Here is a 24,995-nt window from a genome sequence, read left to right on the forward strand (position 1 = left end):
CAACATAGCTGCCACCTGAATTACAGTGGCTTGTCCTTAAAGTTCTGTTTCTGTTGTAGAACCCCAACTACTGGATTATCGCTAAGTCTGGAGCAGCCATTCTTGCTCAAACTCTTTGACTTTTGTCCTAAAGCAAAAAATACTGGAGTGAATTTCAGTTTGTGTTCTTTTTCTTTCAGATGGCCTCTTCCTTTTCAGTTGGGCTGTTTGTGCAAATGCCTTCATGGCAGAATTGCCCTGTGAATAACTTCCATGCTAAGTGGCATAAGCCAGAGTACTCCTCGTTATACATCATCCTAAATGGGAAAAACTCGTGTTATTGCTTTCCCCTCCTTTGCATGCTTTTTCTGTAATAAATCAAATATAAAAAAAGTGTTCTAAAGTTACTTTAGTTACACAAATGAATAAATAATACTGCTTTTTTTTTTCCCCTTAGCAGTGTCCAAGAGATGTTCCATAATGCAAAAGGTCCTTTTGACTCATATCCCTCCAAGTGCTGCTGAAGGTGTTTGTTTCTCACCAGTGCATTTTGTTCTGTAGTATGTGGAGCAGGGAAGCCTTCAGAAACACATTATTGACATGAAAACAGCTACTGTCTGTTTTATTTGGCAGTTTAAGGCACTCCTCTGCACTTCAGTTTAAAAGGCTAAGCATGTGTTCAATTTGGTAATACTTTAAGACTTTATAATGAGATAAATTTGAGATGGGCGCTGGTAGTGACACGTGGATTCTCTTGCAGGACCAAGCAAAGACAGAAAGCTTCCAGCCTGGAAAAACCTTGCTTTGTAATATGAAAAATGTTTATGCAGTTCTCCCAGCTGCAGTTCAGTTTTCCTCCAAGTTTGTTCCTGGTGTTTCTTGCAAGCCAAGGTGCATTCGTACCAACAATTTACTTGTTAAAGATTCCCTATATTGCAGCAAGCTAAGCTAAATAACCTTTTTTATTCTTTATTTTATATTCTTCTTAAAAGATTGCCAATATCAGAGCGTCCTTTTTGGTGATTGGTACCAGTGTTTGTACACAGCTGTGAGCAGCGAGTTGCTACTGTGGAATTAACTGGTGTGTTCAGGCAGGATGAATTTTGATACGTACTGCTATGAATTGTGTGAGCCTCTTACACAATAAAGGGATGAGTAATATATAGGGCTGAAATCATCCACTGCAGAAAAATTCTCAGGTAGAGATGAAGAAGAATCATCAGTCAGAAAATCCTTTGTCAGAACTGCTCTACCACTATGTCTGGCAGTGGAGTGAGCTCAGCAGTAAAGGCAAAGCATTTGGTCTTCAGAGCAGGGGGTAGGACGAGTGTGCTGTCTGTCTCCTCTGCGTCTCTTTTCCTTGGCATGCATCTTCTGTTTTTGCTTCTTAAGCAATCTCCAAGCACCCCGTAAAAAGCCACCTCAAACTCACTGTGAAGGTGATCCCTGTATTACCTGGCTAGGCAGGTCTCCTTGCTGTATAAATTTAGGACACGCTAGTGTCAATTTAGGGAACTGATACAGAGAATGAGAACAACATTTTCTTTTCTTGTTTTAAACGTCACTGTAAGGGAAAATAGCAGATTGTAGTTATATGAGGACATATATTTTTATTTCCCTTAAGATAGATGTGGGGGGGGGGGTGAGAGAGAAAGAGATGGCCAACACATGTGCTAATTGAGGAATCCAGTCCCTCAGCAGAGTGTGCGCCACCGGGAGGGAGCCAAGTGTTTCTGGAGGAAGGGGGACTGATGCAATTAAACATGTCATTTTTGAAGGACATATTTATGTCATTGCACAGTAGAAGTACATTACATTCTTCTATATACAGCAGAAGAGATACTTCTAAACAAGTCGTGGGCTAGAAGCTACTCATACAACAGTTGGAAGTTAAAAGAATCATTCAAGCGCATCCATGGTTCTAGGAATATAAAACTTGAACTTCTTTGAGCAGTTGACATTAACTCCATGGAAAATAAAAATTAGCCACACTTCTACTTGAGAAGCCAGGTAGGAGATCATTTCAGTAAAGATGCTCACACAGCTCCTGAAGGGCATCCTTTAAACAGCTCAAGGGTAAAGAACTGCTCAGAGTTTTGTCAGTTTGCAGAGAAGGGAGTGTTGCTTTTTGCTGCCGTCTTATTCTCACTGAGTAATTCGTTCCTTCGTCACCAGTCTCACTGAAATTGATAGAGCTGCTTCTGAAGTACTAGAGGTGGGTGGAAGATCAGCATTCACCCCTCAGTGTGAAGTGTTATACGTGGATGCCAGGAAATGTAATGAAATACTTACTTTGGAGAGAGGAAAACTTACATAAAAGTTTATGCTAATAAACATTTAATGAGCAACAGTGGAAATGAAACTGGTATACATGTATAAGAATAAAATTACTAAAAATAATAGCAGCTATGCTAGGGGCTTGTGCTTGTTGAAAGTATGGGCTTATATTACTTGAGAAATATTACAAGCCTGCTGGATTAAGCAAGAATCATGTGAGGGGCAGAACTTTGAACTCTTAATTAAGGACTGTGTCAAGATGCTTGGGCATAAAGGGCCAAAATAAGGTCATGTGTGTTATCCTAATTCTGAGATTTCCTAAGCTTTGAATGCCTACCTTTGCAACCTACATGTTTCCTTAACTGTTTTGTATTTGTAGCTATTTATTTAGTGCCATTTTACAGAAAATGGAGTAGAACTGCACTTGTCAATTGTTTGCAATCTCAATTTACATAAGTCACAGCAGGAGCTAGTAGCAAACAGTAGGGGTAACTGTTAAAATCTTAGTGCTTAGGTAGCTGTGGTAACCACAGTATGTTCCTAGGAATAGGTAGGAGACCACAATTTAAGCGGAAGTGTTAGTTACACTTATAATGAAGCTAGGAATGTTGGGAATCCCATCTTAGCTACACTGAATGCACTTCTTTGTGTGACTGCATTTGTTATGGTCAGGTCACAGAGGAAGCGCACGGATCTGTGAAGATGCTGGCCTAGGCTTCCCCATCTTGATTCTATTCCAGTTTTAATAACAAATTACTTTTGATAATAAGTCATTTAATGTCAGATTTTCAAGGATGCAGAAACAAGAAAAGACTCAGAGAGGCACTTCCCCAAATTGAAAATCTCTACAGGCAGCTCTGGATGCCTCAGTGTCCCACTTGCACAGTAGATCAGTGGCACGTCACGTTCTCACACTGTTCTTTCATTGTTAAGTTTTTTGGACCTACTCTCCTCTGTGTCTTTTTAGTGACGAGTATGAAGAGTCCCTGATTTTGGTTTGGACTCCAGGTAAAACTTGCAATTTTGGCTACTAAAATACTTTGCCATTACAGAAGATGATTAACTGTCCTCCTTGGGAGTAAGAGAACCTTTGCTTTCTTGACATGTTTGAACTGTTGTTTATCCACTTTCTTAAGGGAAAAATTTCTCAAAAGCTAAATATCAAGTGGTATGGTTTTACCTCCTTCCTTGCAGGATGGGCTTCCTTCTTGTCCCAAATTATTTGCTAGAGGTATGTGAATGGAAGTACGAATTCCTTGAGCAGTGAACTGATTGTGTAGAGTGCTAGAGCTCTCATGATATTCTGCTTATTTCTTTGTTATTTCCTATATGTCAGATCCCTTTTCTTTGCATAGCGTGCTTCTACAGTTTGTCGTGCAGTACAAGAGTACTTCTGGTTAATCTGATATGGGGTGATGACATTCAAATTGAAAGTAAGAGCAGGGCACTGTGTGATCAGTTGACACCATGACAATAATACGTGTAGTGAAAAGACAGCCCTTGGGAAGATTGTATCTGCATTATCCAGACTAACATGATAAAGTAAGTAAGAAGTTATGAGGTGAGATTGTAGCTCATTACATCTATTGAGTCTATTGTGAGGATTTAAATTAGAATCTTTACCTTTAGGAAATTACAACTCAGGATAGATAATCATGCAGAGAGCCTGGCAAGTGGAGAATCTTGACAGCTCTATGCATTTTTAGATTGCTAAAGATGTATTTTGTCTACATATATATGTCCAGTAGCAGAACAAACAGAAAGAGCTGAAAGTAGCTGTAATTCGTAGTCTATTACATTGAAATTATAAATGAAGGAGTTACTATTAGGAAAACTTTGGCAAGTATGTAAACTATGTAGCCAAAAAAAACCCCAAAAACAACGACCATTTGTGAGAGACGTTAACTGACATAGTAATAGCTAAAAATAAAAGAAAAAAAGGAAAATACCTTTTGCATAAAACTCAGAAGGAGGGCCTGTATCCTGTGCCACTTGAAACAGTTGTATCCTAGCAATTCTAGGTAATAATAATAAACATACCAAAAGTTAAAATGTGGTAGTTAAGTAAGCCATAAAAATGAAGAGTAATTTGTATTGCATTGTGTCAGGTAATCAGATTAAAGTAAAATAATAATTGCACTTATTTGTATTTGGGAGAAAATGAAGTGTAGCTGTTTGAGTGGTGCTACATACATTCCATCCTGGAATGAAAATCATATTGTTTTGACTGCGTTATTTCTGTATCCATGCAAACCATCCTCATCACTCTATAGTTCTTACCTCCTTAACACAAGTGAGGTTGTGTTATTGAAATTAGTGGGTCTGAAGGCTCCATGGAGAGATAAAGGGGAGCAGTGATTTGAAAAAAACGATAGTACAACAGTCAGATTTAAGAAGAAAGGGCATTTTTTTCTTGTAAATGTTTTCCTAAATGGGAATTTTTCGGTGTGGTGTTTTGCTCGTGTGTTTGGCAGTCACTTGGAATCAAGTGCAGACTTGTGCTACATTGTGGGCTTGGCAATGACAATTTGTGTGTGTGTGGTGCTTTAGTTATATTAGCCCTGGAGGCAGAGTTAACACTTGCAGTGGGACAAGAGTATTTGCAGTCATCAGAGAACTTTGCAGTCAGCTTCAATAACATCATTTCATTTTTTTTTCACTTTTTTTAACATTTTTTTTGGCAGCAAAGCTCTTAGTAGAACCATCTGTCTTTCTATTAGTGTTTTTGAGTCCTGTTTTGAAGCTTCTTTGCTTGGCAAAGTCACTTTCATCCTTGGAAACCATTTAAAAAAAAGTTCTGTGGCTTTTTGCCAAAGAAGAGTACTATGCAAAAATTCCACACGGCTGTTCATTTTTGTTCTGAAAGAATACAGTTACTTTGTCTTTGTCTTTAAAAAAAAAATCTCAAACAGGAAAAAAAAGAAGAAGAAAAAGCAGACATTGGACAGTTAGTTCTAGGGTAACTGAGTGTTTATAGAGAAGAAATCATATTTTGTATGTTTTTTATCTTCTGCAATACAGTTAAAGTGCATATGCCTTCCAGTCAACAGGATGAGAATAGAAAGCAGAGCATGGAAGTAACAAAAAATGGATTGAGTTCAGTGATGGAGCTGCATCTACTCTAGCTTTGGTCCCAACCTTTATTTCCCATTGTGGGTATTTCCATCAACTGCACTCTTGAACTCCAACCTCGCAAATTGCTTCAGACAATAAAGATGCAGGCAGCACACACATAGGTATTGACAGGTCCTGCAATAAATTAAGAGGTTACTATCCCAAATTTCTTACCACTTTTCTGCTTTGTAGCTGTATTGGCTGAACTGAGACATCTCCTAGATCTTCATGAGATTAGATTAAAATAAAATTAAGTTAAGATGCTGTACTCTGAACTGTGTCAGCCAAGGAGCCAGTTCTGCTATGCAGGCAATAATGAAAGGAGTAATACCTGCCTCTGGCTAAAACTACTTGTCAGTCAGCACCCTAATTTTGTTTGTTGAGGCAGCAAACTGCAAACTACATTTTAGTCTTTGATAATGGATCTATACCTCCAGTGTCTCAGCTTCACAGCGCCACTGCAAATCTAAGATGACCTCTCTTAAAAATGAGTAATTCTCTATTGACCAATGTCCAGAAAAGTTGTATTTGTCAGTATGGTGTTTTTTAAAAAAATTGAAAACCAGCCATTTAACAGTTTAACCTAGCAAACATTTGGTTTCTCATCTGTGTGAAATACAATGTCCGGTTCGACTAGTTAAAACTCCTACAAAATTTGGTAAAAGCAATAATATTAGATGTCGTGCTATGGCATACTTCCAGTTTTGATGACTAATTTCTGCATGTCTTAAGTCCCCTGCAGTATCCACTTACAACATAATATTTTCCATTTCCCGGCTTACATGGTTGTGTACAGTTGCTGTGCGAAGTTGAACAGCTAACACTTTAGACATAGCTGTGTTGTGTTTCTGAATAAAGTCTCCACTTTTTTTCTTGCCATCTGAGATTTTATCTTTTCGCACGTACCTGTAAGTGCATGTATATGGGCAGAAAAAAGTAATGACAGTGCTGTACATTACTTTTTCACATACCCTTACTTCTGTGTGTTTGGATGTTTGTGTTTGGGCTCAGTCAGGACAAAAACTACTATTTGAGACAAAGATATTGTTACACAATGTGATAGAAGAAAAGGCCACCTTGCAGTCAAAGAGAATGGAGGTATTGTGGAGTGTGGGGACAGAAATTAATTAGCATATAGGTATGTGTCAGTGGAATCTTTTTATTTGTTTGATTGATGTGATTCATGTGAAGTGCTTTGATAATTAGGATGAGGCTGAATACTTGATGCATTGGAACACCCCATTATGGAGGAGCATATCCAAATCTGACCTCTCAGAAGAGAAGTGAGAGAAAGCACGTAAGCAGACATTTTCCCCCTGTAAAAATTCCACGTTTGATTTTCCCTCTCCTGTTCAGCAGGTCCAGGGTCAGCTGCCTCCATTAATGATTCCCGTATTCCCTCCAGACCAACGAACCCTAGCAGCAGCTGCTCAGCAAGGATTCCTTCTTCCTCCTGGTTTCAGCTACAAAGCGGGATGCAGTAAGTCCTGTAGACTTTTTTAGCTAGAATTGGGTACAGGGCACAGCTTCATGCCAGTCTGTATAAGGCTCATCTCTCTAGTCCAATGGACAAAGTCAACAACTTGCACAGATGAGTTTAAAATGCAGAAGTAGTCTGTGTTAAATGGGAAAAGATTGTCAGAGATGAAAAATGTTTCAGTGTAACAGCAAAACATTTCACAAGAGAAGTAGATTTGTGCACCTTCTTTCTGACAGATCTTTTTGACAAGTGAATGCTTATGACCACACACACATACATAGATCTGAAGAGAAGCTATTTGAAAGTTCCCAACAAATTTCAACGCTGTTGTAAGAAAATATGTTTTTTCCTGAAGCAGCCTGCTAACTATTTGTGAACGGAGGGCCTATTCTAGTCTCTTTCTTCACACAGAATGCGCATTAATCTCAACAGGGGTTCTGCACAGAGATCAAAGATAGCATATGCCTTTCAGTTTGATGGACTAGCACAAACTATATTTATGAGAGACTAACACTAAAAAATATAGCATCTACTTTTTTTTTAATCTTTGAAAGATTTGTATTGTTCTCTGCACTCTCCAGATATTTTTTTGAAATTTTCTTTAAGCTTTCCATAGAATTTCATGTTCCTGTCAGCAAGATGGCAACAAATGCAAGTTAAAGATTAACTGAGGATCTCCATTTCCATGAATAGACTTAGCTACAGCATGAATTTCATGCTCTTGTTTTCTTGTATTTGTGCTTGTATAACTCTTCTGACTCCAGTTTCTTACCGAGTTACCTAGGACTTGCTTGCTCTACCATTTTCTGTCTTAATTACGTGTGCTTAGCTTTATTATATCCATGTCAGTGTACGCATCTGCATCATTCACCAACCCAAAAATTCATCAGTTGTTTTGAGTTACTCAGCACTTGCCACAGCAGCAGTTTCATAAAATTAGAAATTAAAAAGAGTCCTTCATTTAGCTGGCTTAGCCAACGATTTTAGACTTCTTTCAGTTCCTGCAACATTATAGGTACTGTACTTGAGTGAGAAAGTTGAGTTGCTTTGGCCATGACTGCCTTTTTCTAATATTTCACAGACTAGGACCACTACTGAAAATTACTGTTCAAAACACTTCACGTCCTTCAGCAGCTGCAGTGCCAAAGCATAGACTCATTCAGTTCTTCCAGTGATTTCACACTCACTCTTTCTCAAATGGAAGAAGCAGTGATTCACGTTACAGAATGTTTAACTGAAAGCCACACTGAGTATGATGCTACCATAACTGTAAGCCTGGAAATGGTCAGGAAAGCACCCAGTTAGATATATCTGGCAGACTAAATCACTTCCATGTTAAAGAAGTCTGATTTGGATATAAAGAGATGAGGTTGGTTTCCTCCTTCCTTTTACTGCATGTGCATTAACTGTAAGGCAGTCGTATCATACCTCACATCCATGAAGTACATATGACATCACATATTTGTGTAACCTTGAAAATGAAAAACAAAAAAGAGCAAAGTGGCTGTTGCTCTTGGCAGTAAGGCTTGGAATTCACAGCATGCCAAGGTCTAGGACTGAGCAGAAGCCAGTGGAAAAAGGCAGCTCTGTGTTTGGTGATTCCCTGGCATGTTTGACTGAATTTAACTGAGAAGCTGAGGAAAAGTGATAAGTAGTCCAAAGGATTTTTCTTTTCACTCACAGTTTAGTGTAAACAAAAGCATATACGGATTTAGCTACACCTAGAAAGCTTGTAGCAGGGAAAAAAAAGGAAGTGCCTTAAAACTATAACATGTTCACATCAAGTAATGTTTTTGACAAGCCATTAAAACATATTTCTCCCACTTCTCTGCTTGCCCTTCTGTTTATCAGGACTCTTGGCAAAGATGTGGGAGATTGAAAACCAGAGAGGTTTGGATAGCATTTTCTAAAGCACCTGAGTGATTTTGGAGACTAAATCTCCATTTGAAAAGATACTAGGATCTAAGTCTCAAGGATGTTTAGCACATGTTTATACTGTTTGTACTCTGAACTTCAATACAGTTACCTATGCTAGCTTGAAAAGAACTGATGTTGGTACCAGTGTAGCAGTTCATCAGAGAAATTAGAGGAGATTAATTTGCTCAACTTTTCAGCACATTTAATACCTGACTTTCACAAAGTTCACCTTTGGAAGAAAAGCCTTCATATGAACTTCTGAGGATCACATTACCTGCATTTTTATCTGACTGCAATTGTTAACAACCTGCACACAGGGACAACAAAAATCTCTGTGGGACGATTAATTTCCAGTCACAAATAACTATGACCCATGAAAATCAGCTCTTAGAGAAATTCAGATTGTGTTTCTCAATAAAAGTAATTTGAAAATTTGGAGGAAAAGGAAAGGGAAATTGCCATGACAAATAACCTATATATACATAATATATATAAACTATATATATGAATAATAATATATAAATAATAATATATAAATAATTTTTTATGTTCAGTACCTTAGTTATAGATAACTAAGTTATCTATAAGGGGGCACCTTAGTTATAGATAACTTAGGTGCCCCCTTGGCTAGGAACACCTTCAAAGGGACAAAGTGTTTATAGTATTATGTGCCCTGCCCCTTTGAAAAATAACTTTTCCATAGTTGTGTCTCAAATTAAGCAGCAGGTCATCTAAGGCACTCAGACTTCTAGTCATTTGAGCTATTTCACACCTCATGTCTGGGTTACCTGCCCCCTTCTGCCTGCAAGCCAAGTGACTGGAGAGATAACTGCCTGTTGTGGCTCATCTCTGTGCCTCTAACTTCTGGCAGCCTGGCCTAGCTTAAGCACTCAATAACTTGCTTCTGTCCAAACTGGGATTGCAGTTAAAATTCTGTTAAAATTGCTTAAACTAAGCTGGCTAGTTTTAATGGAACATGTTGGGAAGCAATTAAACAAGCAGCTTGGTCACAATGGTAACCTTTGGCAGAGGGCTGTGAGTGGAGATGATGGCCTCTTCAGCCAGCCCAGCTGCAGCTGGAAGGGAAGGTGTGATCAAGCCTTGAGGTTAGCAAAAAGAGAAAAAAATGATGAATACCTAGTTATACCACTATTTTTGTCTCATTCAGCTTAGATAATGAAGCCAAATTCATTTATTCAATGCCTTTTGATTTACCTGTCCATCTTAGCAACAGAGGGTCAGATATATGTCTCCCAGTGCTTTCAGAGAGTGTATGTGGTAGAGTTCCTCATTGTTTCCCAATTAAGTAATGGCTTAATTGAGAGAGACTGTGGAACAGACGACTACTGTTTTCCCTATGCATATGTCCTTTTATGAAGGTTGGACTATAGATAGGACAACAGTAGTCATAGAAGGTCATAATGGATCCATTTAGATTCCTGTCATGGCTCGAACCCAGAGAAGAATAGAAGAACGGGACAAGATTGTACTGATACCTATATGCTTTGCCAGATTCCAGTTGTTTGGGACTCAGGGATCTTCTGATCCAGTGGTTTATCTACTTAGGTTCCTATCTGATTGGAAATATTCTATAAGGCTGAAATTCTAAAGAGAATACAACAGTGTCAATCTCTAATATGTACTCAGCAAATTAGTCACTTCTCAAAATATTTTCAAAATTGGATAAATATGGGGAGGAGATGGATAAATATTTTCTCCATGGCTACATGGCAGGTCATGGTCTTCAGCTTCCAATTCAATGTAGTAAATTTTCTTTTATTTCTTTTTCTCCATAGCAGATCATGCTTGGGAGTGGCTTGGTTTTTCATTTTGTTTTGTTTTTTTAAACAGATGGTTTGCATTACATAAGAGACAATTTACACAAGTTGACACTTCCCCTTTTTTCTCTATGGCATATTGTGTAGTGGTAAAGTTGGCACAGAAAAAGAGAGGAACTTCTATCAGGATTACATTTATATTTGAGAAAAATATGTATAATCTATGGTTCCAGTCAATTCTTGATCTCCATACCTAGACACAATTGCATGTAAAATACTAAATAATATTGTAAAATACCGAATGCTATTATTTACAACTACAGCATTTTTTCATGTGAAAAAATAAGCTGGAAGTATGTGACGTGACTATATTGTCCATTACCAGAGAGAAAAACACCAGTTACCTACCTATTTGCTAAGCATCTATTCACTGTGCTATTTGGAATTTAAATATTTTAGCTTTTATGCAAGCCTCTTTATATATTATTATATGCACAATGTATAATATTTATATTTTTGTATATTTAATTAATATTTATATTAAATATAATTATATTTGTCAGATAGAAATCTCTCATTAAAGAGTAGATGCTTCAAAGTGAAGTTTTAACTAAATGGCCTGTGCCATGTGCAGTTGTTAAGAGTTAACCCTAGTATCCTATGTATATTAATGGATTGGGTTTTACCAGCAGTGAGCTCCTTCCATTTCAGCTGATGCTGAAACCAGACAGCCAGAATACTGCATTTTCCAAACTATAGTGAAGTGTCTCCCACGTTGTGGCTATGCAGATTAACTCAGGTTGTGTAAGCTTTCTCATTTCTTCTCAGGAAGCAGTGCTTAACCCTAGTGTTTGTTACTGCTGCTGTTGCTAGTTAACTCCACTTGTGATAGTTGCTAGATAATACGTGACTCCCAGCATTTTCACGATGGTGACTGAAATGTCAGTTCAACTGCGGTCTGAGGAGCTGTTGCTGTTGACTCCACCGAAGTCAGATTTCACAGCAGATGATACAGATCTTCTAGGGCAACTCTTAGAAATAATTAAAATTTATTTAGAGCTAATTAATATTTGTGAAGTGCTTTGAAAGCATTAAAACAGTGTTAAGTGGTAGAAGATAAGTTTTGTATTGTGCCCTCGAAAAAAAGCATAGTTCCACCTCAGAGGGAGCTGCTCCACAGTCGTAGCTAGCACGATCCTATTATGAATGCCCATGTATAGGTTTGTATGTGGAACATTAAAGTAAGATCATCTCCTATATAAGTGCTAATAAAGGAAAGGAAATAAAAACTTGTGAAAACAAAGAGGATTCTTCTGGAGAACTATTTATAGGAAAGGCAGAAGGGGTTAAGCTGGGAACAGTGGTATATTTGTCTTTCTTCACCCAGTATGAGCAGCAGAATGCATGGAGGCAGAATGCTTCCCCATGCCTCTTCTGTCAGTATGCATTTGCAGCACTGTTTACTCTTAGTTTTCCACTGAAAGACACTCAGTGACCCAAACTTTATAAAGAAGATGGGTTTCCCCAAGTCAGTGATGTTAAGTAAGATTTATTTTGGAAACTGTGCTCCATTGCTTCTTTAAGTATTTGATTAAGCCTTTAAAAGGGTGTGCAGTGTTGACTAGCTACTTACCATAGTGTGGCGTGGTGCGTTGTTCTTGGGGTTTTTCAGTATGATTTCAGCTGTACAATGGCAGATAGTTTCTTCTTTGGAGTATGAAGAATATCGCTATTGGTTTTCTACGAAGAGATCTGCAAGAAATTGAATTAAATGAGGATTTTAGGATTAGTTCTCTTTTCTCAAGAAACAATAGTTAGTAATGCTGTATTTCAGAATGTTCTTGAAGTGGGATTTAGACCAAATATATTTTCCAAGTTATTCACAAATTCTCCTGAAAACTTCTAGGTAGCCCTTTGTTTGCTGATACCTATGTTATTTTTATGGAAATATGCCAGATTTTGGAAACAAGAACTGTTTTTACTTGCCCATTTCTCCTCTCCCCTGTGCATAATTTGTTGTAACAAATCATATTGTGTTCCCAGTCAGATGTCATCAACAAGGGGCTTTCTGAAAACACTTTAATCACTGTTTCAACCATATCCAATTAGGGTGGAAAAATGTGAATATACAATAGGTACATTGTATGTTTCTTACATATCAGCTTATTGCTGCTGGAAGTGCTCTAAGTAAAATAAAGCATACAAAGTTATTGATGAAATATCTAATTACCTTTTAAATCGGCAAAAATGTGTGAGATGAACGAGCCAAGCCTAATACAATTAAAATATGCTGAATTTACTGTTCATCTATATTCTGAACAGTATTTCCTTGTCTGATAAAAATGAAACTCTCAGTTAATTGGTTCCTCATACAGTACAATAAAATTAATGTTTAGGAGTTAAATACCATAAACTTCCTCAGGGAAATTTGCTGATGTATGTCTGTTTTTTAGTTAGTCACATGTTTTATTGTTTAATGGACTATCATGTGGACTGTCTTATAATTTTTTATGTACTCAGTGTCCATGTGTCTGGCTTCTGAAGAGGCAGAGTGCTAATTTCTGGTTTAACTGTGTCAGCTGTATCAGCTGACATACAGGTCATTGACAATCACCAAATCACAAGAAAAAATATTGACATTGCTATGCTTTTATCAGAATGACAAAAATAGGAACCATGTGTTGTGAAGACCACATACTGTAGCTTCTTTATAAAGATGCTAGTCATCTTTCAGGGCTACTGTTTATGTCTTAGAAAAGACTGAACATATGACTAAACCCTCATCTTCCCCCCAGGATAAGAAAAGAATAATAGCATTGTGGATAGAAACAGCGAGAATGAGGAATTTTTGGTAACAACTTTGCCTTTTAACATACATGAAAATGTGTCACTTTTGTAATGCTGCAAATGCAACAGAAAGTATTGAAACTGCAAAAAATAACACAGCTGAAGACTATTTCTAACTGAAAGCATCCCATAACCCCTAAACCTGTGTGTGACTTCTCACAATAATGCTAATAAAAACAAAAAGGACAGGCAAAATAACAGTCCTGTGAAAACAGGCTGATAGTTTCAGCTTAGTTTCTTTGACACTATTATCCATAGTTAGGCAACCAAATAAAAGTCCTAATTCTTAAATTTATGGGCATGTGCAAATCTTGCTGGAAAGACACTGGTTTTCCTTAGTACTCAGACCTTTTGAACAGGTGTTGTTTATTCAGCAGGTTTAAAACAGACATTTGGACACCTTGGAAATCATAAGATCACAGGGTTATTCTGGGTGGAAGGGATCTCAGGAGGTCTCTAGTTCAACTTCCTACTCCTTCCTTCTCCTACAACCTATTATAATGGCTTGTTTCAATGTCAGACTCCCCTCGTGGGGACAGTCTAATTTTCTCTTGATTTAATTTCTGCCCATTGGCTCTTGTCCTCCACCCAAACTCTGCCATGAGGAGCCTGGCTTTCTTCTTGATGACCTACTCAGAGGAACTAGAAAGCTACTTTTAGATCTCTCCAAAGCTACCTCTTCTGCAGGCCAAATAATTTGTCTAAAACGTAAAATAAGTTAACCTCTTATAGTTAGCTGTTGATCAGTGCTGTCAGAACTATCTGCAAAGAAAGCCAGGAAAATAGTTTGGATTTCAGTTTGGAAGCCACTAGTGGCATCTTCTACATACTCTTATTATCCATCTGAATCCCTAATGCCTAGAGCCAGAAGCTGGGGAACACTGCCAGTGTTACTCTTACTGCATGTTCACCACTGCACCGGAAAAAAAAAAAAAAAAAAAAAAAAGGAAAACAATGATGAGAGTGAAAGCGTGGTGAGAAGAGGTGCACCGACTTACCTGTCAGTTACCCATCAGCTGTGATTATTCATTATAAATATATTTAAGTAATAAATAGAGTGTAAAATTCATTGTGGCTTTTTGTGGAGCTTATAAAAAACAGGGAGAAGATAATGTAGGTTGTTTTTCATTCAACAGAATGTACTATAAGGAAATGTTTATTCTGGTATATTTCATGGAATTTAGATTAGCATTCTGGTTTTGGAATATAAGGATTTGTTTTTGCCTCCTACTTGTTATGTTCTTTACACTGCTTTTTTTTTTTTTTCTTCTCCTTTGATGACCTCTGACTTTTTTCACTGTCTGTCCCTGAAAGTAAGATTGGAGGAGAACAGTAATGAGAAATAAAATTCTACTTGTCCTTTTTTTTTTTTTTTTTTAAGAAGAAGAAGAAAATTTCAGGATAAAATTGGAGAGCTCTATTGTTTCATATAATCAGGTTCAACCTAAAAATCTTGTCAAAACATTATAATTTAACATTAGCATGTAACTTGATTTATATAGCAAGTAAGACAATTGTGCCTGCTCTGAAACACTTGCAGCCTGTCAGGAGATGAGACAAGACACTATGGGGGATTACACCTTGAAGGAGAATAAATGAGATGAGTGACAGAAAAAAAATTTCTTGTGAATTTAGGTGAATGGTGCAACACACATAATGTTAGCTCCTATGTTTTCTTTTCCCTTTAACAAAATAAACTATTTTTTCTCTTACTTACTAAACTCCTTTGATAAAATTTTGCAAAACACATAAATTCTTTAAGAGCCCCTGTTGTACTTCTAGAAGTACACAAATCATTTAATATCCATGAGCTTGATAGCTAGTCAGTTGAAAATTAAGTTCCTAATCACAAGGTTGTTATTTTGTGTTTTGGGACATGATGTCCACTTGGCTCATTACCACAGTTTTCTTTTGCAGTGTTTTCAGTGGAGGACGATGGAGAGTTCATAGAAAGAGTGTTTTAAAAGTGAATGTACTTCATGAAAAATGCTCTTGTAAGCAGGATCTTAGAAGATTATTTTGGGCAAGGATGAAGGTGTGATTTGAAATTGAAAGAAGTTGCAGTGCATAAATTATCAAGAAAGAAGCTCTGAGTATGTTAGCGGAAGACGGACCAGAAGAGGGATAGAGAAATAAAGAAATGGCTAGAATGGAGGATTCAACCTTGCTTTCTTTCTTCCCAAAGTAATGGCTGGCTCATGGCATTCTCCTCTGCTTACAGTGTCCAGCAATACCTGTAATACACCATCAGCTCATCCAAGCTGCTGTATCCCATTCAATTCATTACATGCTGTATCACCTGTACAAACTTACTTCTGTGCTCTCTTTCACATAGCCAGACTTGAACAATTCTGTTCTTCAAAGTGAAGTCAGAGGGTATCTAGGAAGTAGCTATATATTAGAGAAGAATTTGTAAGCTAATGAAATAATTTTTGTCTTGTTCTTTGCATAAAAGTCACAGCCATTGACCTGCTCCAGATTTTACCATAAAGGAAAAAACAACAACAAAACTCACTGTGCTTTGTTCATAAGAAAAGGACACTCTTAATAAGAGATGGAACATGAAATAAATGCACAAAATGTTTGTTTTGATCACTGAAGGATTCAGAAAGGTGCACTCCTACCTGTGTGTGTTAGTGTATTAACAGAGAATTTTGTGAATTGAAATGTAATATAGTTGTTCGAGAATTTATTGATCTTTTCAGTGATAAAAGCTTGTGAATGGCTTGGGAAATAGATATTTCTAATAATTGTATATCTTGCCTCACATTCCTGACAAATTCCCAGAGCTTGGGGAAAAAAAAACCCACAACTTAGTGCCTTTGTACATGTAAAAATAAGATATTTACCAAAGTATTAAGAAAATAGTTAAGAAATACATTTCCCAGACTTAGGAATTAACTAAAACTGCCCAGCCAAAACTGTATGATATGGGAATAAATTTAAGGACAGTCAAAAGAGGTGTCTTGTTCTAGAGCAGTGGTAGAGAGCAAACAGATATATTTATTAGAGGAGACTTGAAGCCTTAGAAAGTTGAGAAGAGGTGGTTCTCCTGTGTTATTTGATATTTTTGAGTGCTTGGCACCCATGTTTATATAGGGCCTGGCTACTTCCTGGGAAGGGCACTGGCTGACAAGTTACCTGTGGGTTTTCCACTGGTCTGTTGCATGACCTCAGGTGAGGCACAGCATTTGAGCGTATTTTTCACTCTTTTGTATTTTGTCTCCTGTGGATGGTGAGCTCTTCTGGACAGAGGTGATCTTTGTTAGAAGGCAGAGTGGAGCACAAACCCTGATGGTGCCTCTGCTCATCACTGGGCCTTGCTTCAGCTCCATCACTGCTGCTGTGGTGTCTGGATTGTGGGAACAGTGATGGGAATGTGCTGTGCACAAGTTGCACTTGTGAAAAAAATTGGAGCACAGATGGGGTGTTCTTCTCTTGATAGGAACAATTGCTAAAGATAAGCACGAGATAGCAGAGGATGTTACCAAAGCATAATTATAGTTTTTTTGTAATATTCATAATAGGCAACAGAAGCCTTTCAGATTTGTTTTATGGTTTTGTTTGTTTTTAAAAATTTTGGAGCACTGGAAATATGTAAAACCCATTAAAGAGTGAACTGACGAACAACCTACCCGGTAGACAGGAGAGCCTAACTCTGCACTGTTACATTTTGGTTTTAGGATGAATTTGAGATTTTTCTTTAGAATTATACTTCTGAGAAACTACATTCTGTGATTCTGTGTGCCTGATCTAGAGGCTGGCATCCCTGCCTGTGGCAGCGGGGTTGGAACTACATGATGTTTGAGGATGCTTTCAACCCAAACCATTCTATGATTCTGCGTAAGCACACATTGGTGTAGTAGGGACGTGCTTTCTAGGCTAGTCTTTTAGGAGTCCCAGAGGCATTCCCTAAGCCACCAAAGCCAGTAGTTCTGAGTGTATGTGCATGGCCATGTGGTCTTTAGTATGTTCTTCTCTCATGAGCCAAGATACATCTACCAAACAAACCCAAAAGGAAATACCGCAACAGATTATGGTATGAGAATCTGCCTGTCTGTTTAGGGAGTTGAGAATTGTGGGATTTATGAATTCTGCATGAGGTTGTGGGAGGGTGGGCTGAGGCTAATGAAGATGTGTGGAGAAATGGGGAATGTGAGACAGCATAGGGAAGCTAATCTTTTAATATCTGCGTTTTAATATATATTATTTGTAACTGAAATTTTTACTGTAAAATAATATTCTAGTGAGCATCATTTCCCTTGTTCTTCTTGCAATTGAAAAAGTAATCATGTCATATTCTTCTATGACTGGTACTTGAACAAAAAGTTCTCTTCTAGAGAGGAGCCTTTCAGAGTGACATTTGGATTAGCCTTTGAGCTACTAGCTGCATGGAAGGAGTTGAACATCATTCGCCCTAAGTCTTGAATCTCCATCTGTTTCTTCTCTGTGTCTTCACATCTTCACATCAAGGCCCATTGCTTGGGTCACAGGATAACTCTCAAGAAAATTTCATGTTAGAGAAATGTTTCATTCAATCCGTGATGTGAAAGGGAAAGTGTACATCTCAGTTAAAGCAAAAGGGAAGGCTAAAATAATGAAAAATCTTCAGAGGAAAAGAAAAAAAAAAAGCAATCAACAATCTACAAACAAAAAAAAAGCACACCACAAGCCAGGAAATCTGTGCCCATTGATAATAAATAAATAGAGAAGTGTGGCCTGGTGTTGGTGCTAGGGACATTTGTGAATGAAGGTCCCTGTGTTGAACTTTGGATTCCTGTTACTTGGCTTCCTAGCCTTGAAAAAGACTGTGAGGCTTCTGTCAGCAAAGCGTTATTTAAGATAATCTTACATATAAGTAGACGTGCTTGCAGTTAAGTATCTATTAAAATGCTTTCCCAGCCCAGTTTTTTTTTCTGGACCTCCATCTCTAGAAGTTGTGGTATTTAATTTGTAACAGGAGATCGAAGCCCTTGAATGAAAAGACTTCTGAAAAGAGCATAGCGTTATAAAAGGAAAAAAATAAACAATAGCATTGTTCCTGAAGAAGTATACACCAGCACAGATTATTTCTAACATTTTTTAAACGTGAGTTTTTTTCCTTTCCTTTTGTTTTCTGCTCCCTGTAACTTAACCTTGATACTGTTATAACCTTAATTCAGTAATGTTAATGATGATTGTACAGAACAGCCCTCATTGCCTTCTTAATTTTTTTCCACATTTCACTTAAAAAAAAATGAGGAAAATTTTTACCCTACCTCTAATAAAACGTGCTGAAACATTTAGCTAGATTTGCTTGATAAAGCATCTTCACTTTTTCTGTAGTCTCAATTCAAGAAGCTTTTTTAGTGTTGCAGGAATCAGACATGCTAACAGAACATAGGGACAAACAGAAGGACCTTGTTGATCCTTATTTGCTTGGAAACTACTTAAACATTTTATCACTTGGAGAAGCAATATAATGCATGTAGCTTTTAAATTTTTTTTAACATTATTATTTTTACCAGTTTTCTTTATAGATTTCTTGGGGAGCTAGTAAAAGTTTATTTTAACGAATCAGATAAGCGAGTGACCGAAAGTGAATGCTCCATAACATTAAAAAATGCCTGTCACCATCTAAACTTTTGCCATCTCATGTGATTCTCCTTCATAAATGCCTGCACCTTTTTCTTAAGCCTTTATGGGGTCCCTTTATCTCATTCTACACAACTCAGCCCTTACTAAGCTGAAACAGTTTTCCTTCAGAAGCAAAACTGAATCACAAGTCATGGGGTGGAGTTGGTGCGGGGATTTCAAGGGCTTGTCTCTGATGCACTCCACATGCTTTTTCCCGTTACAGGATCAAACCCTGAAAGTGCAAAGCGAGGTTTTTTTCTCACCTAAAATCAAAGCCAGTACTGAGGGGAATGCCACTCCTGATGCGTGTGGGGCTTGGTTTACTAACAGTGACCAGAGTTTGGTTAACTCTGTATTGCAGACAAGCTTGTAAATTTGTCCCCTTCTAATGCTGTGATCTTATCAAGGTTGTACTGTTTTCCTTTTCTTTTCCTCCACCCCATCTTCTTTCTTTCTTCCCTCTCCTTTTTTTTTTTTTTTTGAAGTGCAGCCTTCTGATCAATGTGCACTTTTTTTTTCCATTTCCCTAAATACATCATGAAAAAGGATGAGGTTTCCGCCTTAATTGCTTGTGCCTTTTATTCACATTCCTCTCTCAGCCAGAATTGTGAAAAGAGTGTTAGTAAAAGGCTGCACAATAGAGCTTTTCATTAGGCCTCAACAAGGCACACAAAAGAAGGCTTTTGGAAGGAGTGAATGCAGGACTTTAATTTGCAGGTGGAGAGCAGATAAAAGGTGCTGACGCCTCTATTATTCTCTTACTTAGGTGACCCCTACCCTGTTCAGCTGATCCCGACTACTATGGCAGCTGCTGCCGCAGCAACACCAGGCCTAGGCCCGCTCCAACTGCAGGTAAGTGGCAGCAGGCCGCAGGTGGGCTGCATGTGGCATGAGCAGGGCTGCTGGGCCACGCTCTCCACGCAGAATTTCCATCAGGAACAAAACAACTGTCAGCCCGTGTTCATTTTCCTTTCACTGTCATGGAACTTTTTGTTACCTTTTTGTATTGTTATTGCCAATCTAACTGTGGTTAAGTTGGCGCTGCAAGTCTGGCATGTTAGCTGGCCCCATCCATCAGATTGTTCAGGGATGGGTTGTGCAGCCTGGCTGGGTGTAGACTCGCACTGTGCCACAGAAAAGCTCTGTCCTGATGCGCACTTTTAAACTGCTTAGAAGTCGCTTAGCACGATTATGGCATTTTAGGCTGTAAGCCCTCAGCGCAATGACTGGCTCCTGCCACTGGGTTTCATGGGCCCATCACATTTGGGGTACTGCTATAGTACAGATAATTATCAATTACACTATTTTAACGTGGGCAATTTAAAAACAGATGGAAGGGTACTAAAGAATCTTTTTTTAACTATGCTGTCTGCATGGGATTCATAACTCCCCAAACTGTTCTAAATTTTGAGATGTTAGTGTGCTGTTCACGCATCTTAGTGGTACGGATATTCCTCATGTGTTCCTGATAAGCACTCCAACACTAATCAAACTCTTGGAACTGAGAAAATTTGATGTCCATCTCTGCACATCTGCTTTGCTGATAGGATGAACATAGTCAAAACTGGGGACTAAAATGAAATCAAGATTCAAATAATCTTTAGTCCCGGACAGTCCTGATTGACGGTCATTTGTAATAACAAAACAAAAAAAATCCCTGCATACTCTCAATTGCTAATTTGTTTCCCTGCTGATGATTATTTGCCAAGTCACGTGAAACACAGAGCTTTATACCTACTAGGAAATGCTCAACATTTATAAACAGTGCATGTAAAATGCTTTCTCAAACTCAGTTTGGCCAGCATCGGTATGAAGTAGGCTCTCTATGACATCAGATATTTTAGTTGTTCGACCAGCATGAGAGAGCATGGGACATAATTCTGGGGAAGATTTTATTTTATTTTAACACAGGCAGCGGAAGTTAGCGGAGTTTCACAGAAATAGCTGCCAGTGTGTAAGCTGACACATTCCGTGCACCACAGAGGTTAATACATTCATTCCTATTGTGCCTTTGTATGAAAAGCTACACTGTCTGTGTGTTAGCTTCTGATTCTGTGAGTTACAAATACTGTAGGCGGCTTAAGAATCATGGGAGCCATAAAAGTCAACCCTCTGAGATGAATTTTGGGGAGTAACGTCAGTATTGATAATGTGCTTATAATAGCCAAACACACATGAACACACATATAGAAGGAAGAAGGAAAAAATGAAAATAAAAAATGGAGCTAGCTAGGAATGAGGAAAAAAAGAGGATAGTGTCTAATTCTCCTCATTTATACAGTCATTCAGTCTACTCCTAAAATAATGCATCAGTGATCCAGTAAGTTTGGAGGATTGTATACTTTCATTTCAGGACCAGCTTTGGGCTGTATCTCTGCATGTGGCAGACTGAAGCATTTTGAATAAAATGAGCTTTATCACAGTAACGATTTCCTTATAAAAAAAAAGTGGCTGTGTGAAAATGTTACTGACTTTATAAGTATCTTAAGATGAGTTTAAGTTGTGAAGAATTTGAAAACCTCAAAGGTTTTGTGTTTTCTGTGTAAACAAGAATATTGAAAGTGGAGTTGGAGTGGCTATCAGGGAGAGGGAGGTAATTGTCCCCCTCTACTCAGCTCTTGTGAGGCCCCATCTGGAGTACTGTGCCCAGGCCTGGGGCCCCCAGCACAAGAAAGACACAGAGCTCTTGGAATGGGTCCCAAGGAGGGCCACCAAGATGATCAGAGGGCTGGAGCACCTCTCCTATAAAGAAAGGTTGAGGGAACTGGGCTTGTTTAGCTTGGAGAAGAGAAGGCTCCAGGGAGACCTCTTTGTGGCCTTCCAATACTTAAAGGGAGCGTATAAACAGGAGGGGGTACTACTGTTTACATGGGTGGATAGTGATAGGACAAGGGGGAGTGCTTTTAAACTTAGACAGGAGATTTAGGTTAGGTATTAGGAGGAAGTTTTTCACTCAGAGGATGGTGACGCACTGGAACAGGTTGCTCAAGGAGGTTGTGGATGCCCCATGCCTGGAGGCATTCAAGGCCAGGCTGGATGTGGCTCTGGGCAGCCTAGTCTAGTGGTTGGCAACCCTGGACACAGCAGGGGGGTTGAAACTAGGTGTTCATTATGGTCCTTTTCAACCCAGGCCATTCTATGATTCTATGAAAGCACTGACCAAATTAATCTGTGGTTGGTTTTTTTTTGCTACATGTTATTTAGTCTGGAGTTGGAAGGAAAGTTTGGTAGGTAGGCAGGCTGGGAGGTTCAAAGTACTAACTCTGGAGATTCCTTCAAATTTTTCATGTTTGATCTTTTAGGTTGTGAATATGCTACAAAAAATAATCCAGTCATATTTCTTCATGTCTAACAATGATTTTAGCTATCACTATAACCTAACAGAAATTGGACATGCCTCTTCATTTCTGGTGCCATTTGAAAGAGTTAGATAGACTAGATGTGTTTTGAGGAAGATTTTACAATAAAGTGTTCAGCATGGACTTTCACTCTTGCTAACATGAGTGGAGCTGAATCTGGGAGGAAATCATGTGAAGATTATTTTGACCTCATTTGAGAAGCCTTCCTGATGCAGAGCATAGCTGCTGGCCTAAAAGCATTGTGCTTTCCAAATTCTGTTTGAATTCAGTTTTGGTTTTTGGTGATTGTTTCTTCAGTATGTTTGTCATGAATGACTGATCGAAAGCCACTTATGTGTAGTATGAGTGAATGTGCAGCCATTATAGTCTCCTTCCAAGAGGAACTCTTCTTACTTCAGAAATTCATGTACATTATATATAACCATAGTGTTCCCTACAAACACTTTGTCCTCTGGTCATCAGACAGTCGAGGGTCAGAAAAATACAGTGTTCCTTCTTTTCTTCTTTTTGTCTTCCCTATCACTTACCTTTCAGGCTTTGTATACTAAAAGCAGTAGTTTTCAGAAGAGATCAAAGAGCCTGACACAGTAAGCATTTTGTTGCTCCCAGCTAAATTTGGGATACGGCAGTATCTTACTGAAGACAAAGACAAGGAATTTTTCTTGTTTATTTGTGTAGTGATTATGAACATGCCTCTGCTGTTTCATTAGAGAATTTTAAGTCAGGGCATGGCTTTAGTAGCGTACTGTGAAAACAACAGGAAGTACTTTTCTATTCCTGGTTGTCAAAATTGAATTTTCTCCGTATAAGTAAAATGCAGAGTGTATTTATAGAAGGACAGCTAACATCTGATTGTATTCCCGTGGCAAAGGTATCCTTTGTCAGTTAAAGTGTAATGTCTCATTTTCAAGTACCCTGTTGATTCCCACTGACAGGTTCGTAATCTGAAGCCCTCCATTTCTCTCCCTGCCTTTGAGTCCTCATTGGGGTATACAGATTCTGTCATCTGATATCTGCCACAATTAGCCATATGTGATTACCTTCATTTCCAGTATCCATAGAGAGACTAATGACTCAGTAAGAATGGAAGCTAAAACACACATTGTTAGGTGTTAAGAAAGGAGGAGCTAGATGGAGCCATGTTGGAGAAGCTGCAATTAACATGATGCATGTTTGAATCTGTTCTGTGATAAAGAGCTGTCTATCAGCCCATCACATTCATTCATTCCAACATATAATGACACAAATGTTTTTTGAAAACAGAAGTTTTTAGCTTGCCTCTTTCAATGATAAAGTTCAGTCCCAAAGTTTGTGAAGTGTCATTTTAAAAGATACTCTCATTGCAATAAAATTCCTTTAGATTAGCAGGTGGGTTTCTGATGTTGATTTCCCCCCCTGTAAATTCCATATGGCCTTGTTCCTAAAGAGTGATGCAGTATGGTGATTTTGTATAAGTTGAATGAGAATAAAACTGAACAAAGTCTTGCCACAGTGTTTTACTAAATAAGGCTGACAAATCAAAAGTTCTGCTGTATGCCTTATGTAAACACGATGTTTTTCTATATGGTTCAGCAGATGAGGGAAGTAAATCTCCCTGTCTAGATGATCAACATTTATAGCTATAAGCATAGATACCACGTGACAAGTTTTACACAAAGAAAATACTAAGTTGGTACTGAATTGATTAATACCATTTGTATTGAGCATACTCAATATGAACAGACATTTCCAGAAGTCTAAGAGAATTCAGTATAAAATTATATCTGGTATGGTGTTTTTTTCCTAAGAAAAAATAGCTCCTCAGTGCTTTCTGAGCTTTACAAAATATGGGACCTGATAGACTGATCTAAATATTGAGAGGGTTATGTACCACTGGCTGTGCAAACAGTTCAAATCTCCCAGATTTTTTGTTTGATAGCGAGATAGTGACAACAACAGATTAGTAGAAAGTCATACAAATACTGTGTGTACTGTACTGAAAGATAATGCTAGTTATATACTGACAGCTGCCAGTGTAGTGTTACTGTACAGACATTTTGCGTTCATTAAGAATAGAGCAACTTGATGTAATACAGACTTTCTTCAAACTCCTGCTCTTGGGAAATACAACTCAAAAAGTTCAGAGTGCCTGCATCCAAACTTTCTTCCTTCTTCATCTTAGCATGAAACAAAACAAAAATCATGATTATTGATGGTTGTGTTCAACATTATGACCACAGCTATCTATTTGGATGAAGAAGGCCTACAAGAAAGATGAGGAGGGACTATATCAGGGAATTAAGTGACAGGACAAAGTGTAATGGTTTTAAATTAAAAAGAGGTATTTTTAGATTATACAGAAAGAAGGAATTCTTCATTATGAGAGTGATGAGGCACAGGAGCAGGCTGCCTGGAGAAGCTGCAGATGTCCCATTCCTGGAGGTGTTCGAAGTCAGGTTGGATGGGCCCTTGGCAACCTGATCTAGTGGAGGGTGTCCCTGCCATTGTAGAGGGGCTGGAACTTGATGATCTTTAACGTCTCTTCCAACACAAGCCATTCTATGGTTCTGTGGTTAAATAGAAGACTGTGTCAGTTTATTGGTGTGAAGGTATTTTAGCTGCATCTCAATTCTGAAGAATCCTGATTGA

General features: G+C 38.2%; 1 protein-coding gene and 1 long non-coding RNA gene across 16 annotated transcripts in view; one reads left to right on the plus strand and one right to left on the minus strand.

Annotated features, from left to right (window-relative positions):
• SOX5 (SRY-box 5) overlaps nt 1–24,995 on the plus strand; it is a 459,770-nt gene that overhangs the window by 350,187 nt on the left and 84,588 nt on the right. For 11 of the 15 annotated variants that reach the window (XM_021391451.1, XM_021391458.1, XM_021391488.1 and 8 more), the window contains 2 exons: nt 6,727–6,850; nt 19,775–19,860. In XM_021391451.1, the coding sequence (XP_021247126.1) occupies nt 6,727–6,850; nt 19,775–19,860 (210 nt within the window). The remainder of the gene's footprint in view (nt 1–6,726; nt 6,851–19,774; nt 19,861–24,995) is intronic. The other 4 variants (XM_021391427.1, XM_021391503.1, XM_021391441.1 and 1 more) reach the window with 1 other exon arrangement.
• LOC110396167 lies at nt 11,027–21,694 on the minus strand. The gene is made up of 3 exons (XR_002436821.1): nt 20,006–21,694; nt 12,179–12,297; nt 11,027–11,576 (listed from the first exon to the last, which is right to left on the minus strand). It is a non-coding gene; the product is annotated as an uncharacterized LOC110396167 (long non-coding RNA).

Source organism: Numida meleagris, chromosome 1, assembly GCF_002078875.1.
Source record: "Numida meleagris isolate 19003 breed g44 Domestic line chromosome 1, NumMel1.0, whole genome shotgun sequence".
Lineage (NCBI taxonomy): Eukaryota > Metazoa > Chordata > Aves > Galliformes > Numididae > Numida > Numida meleagris.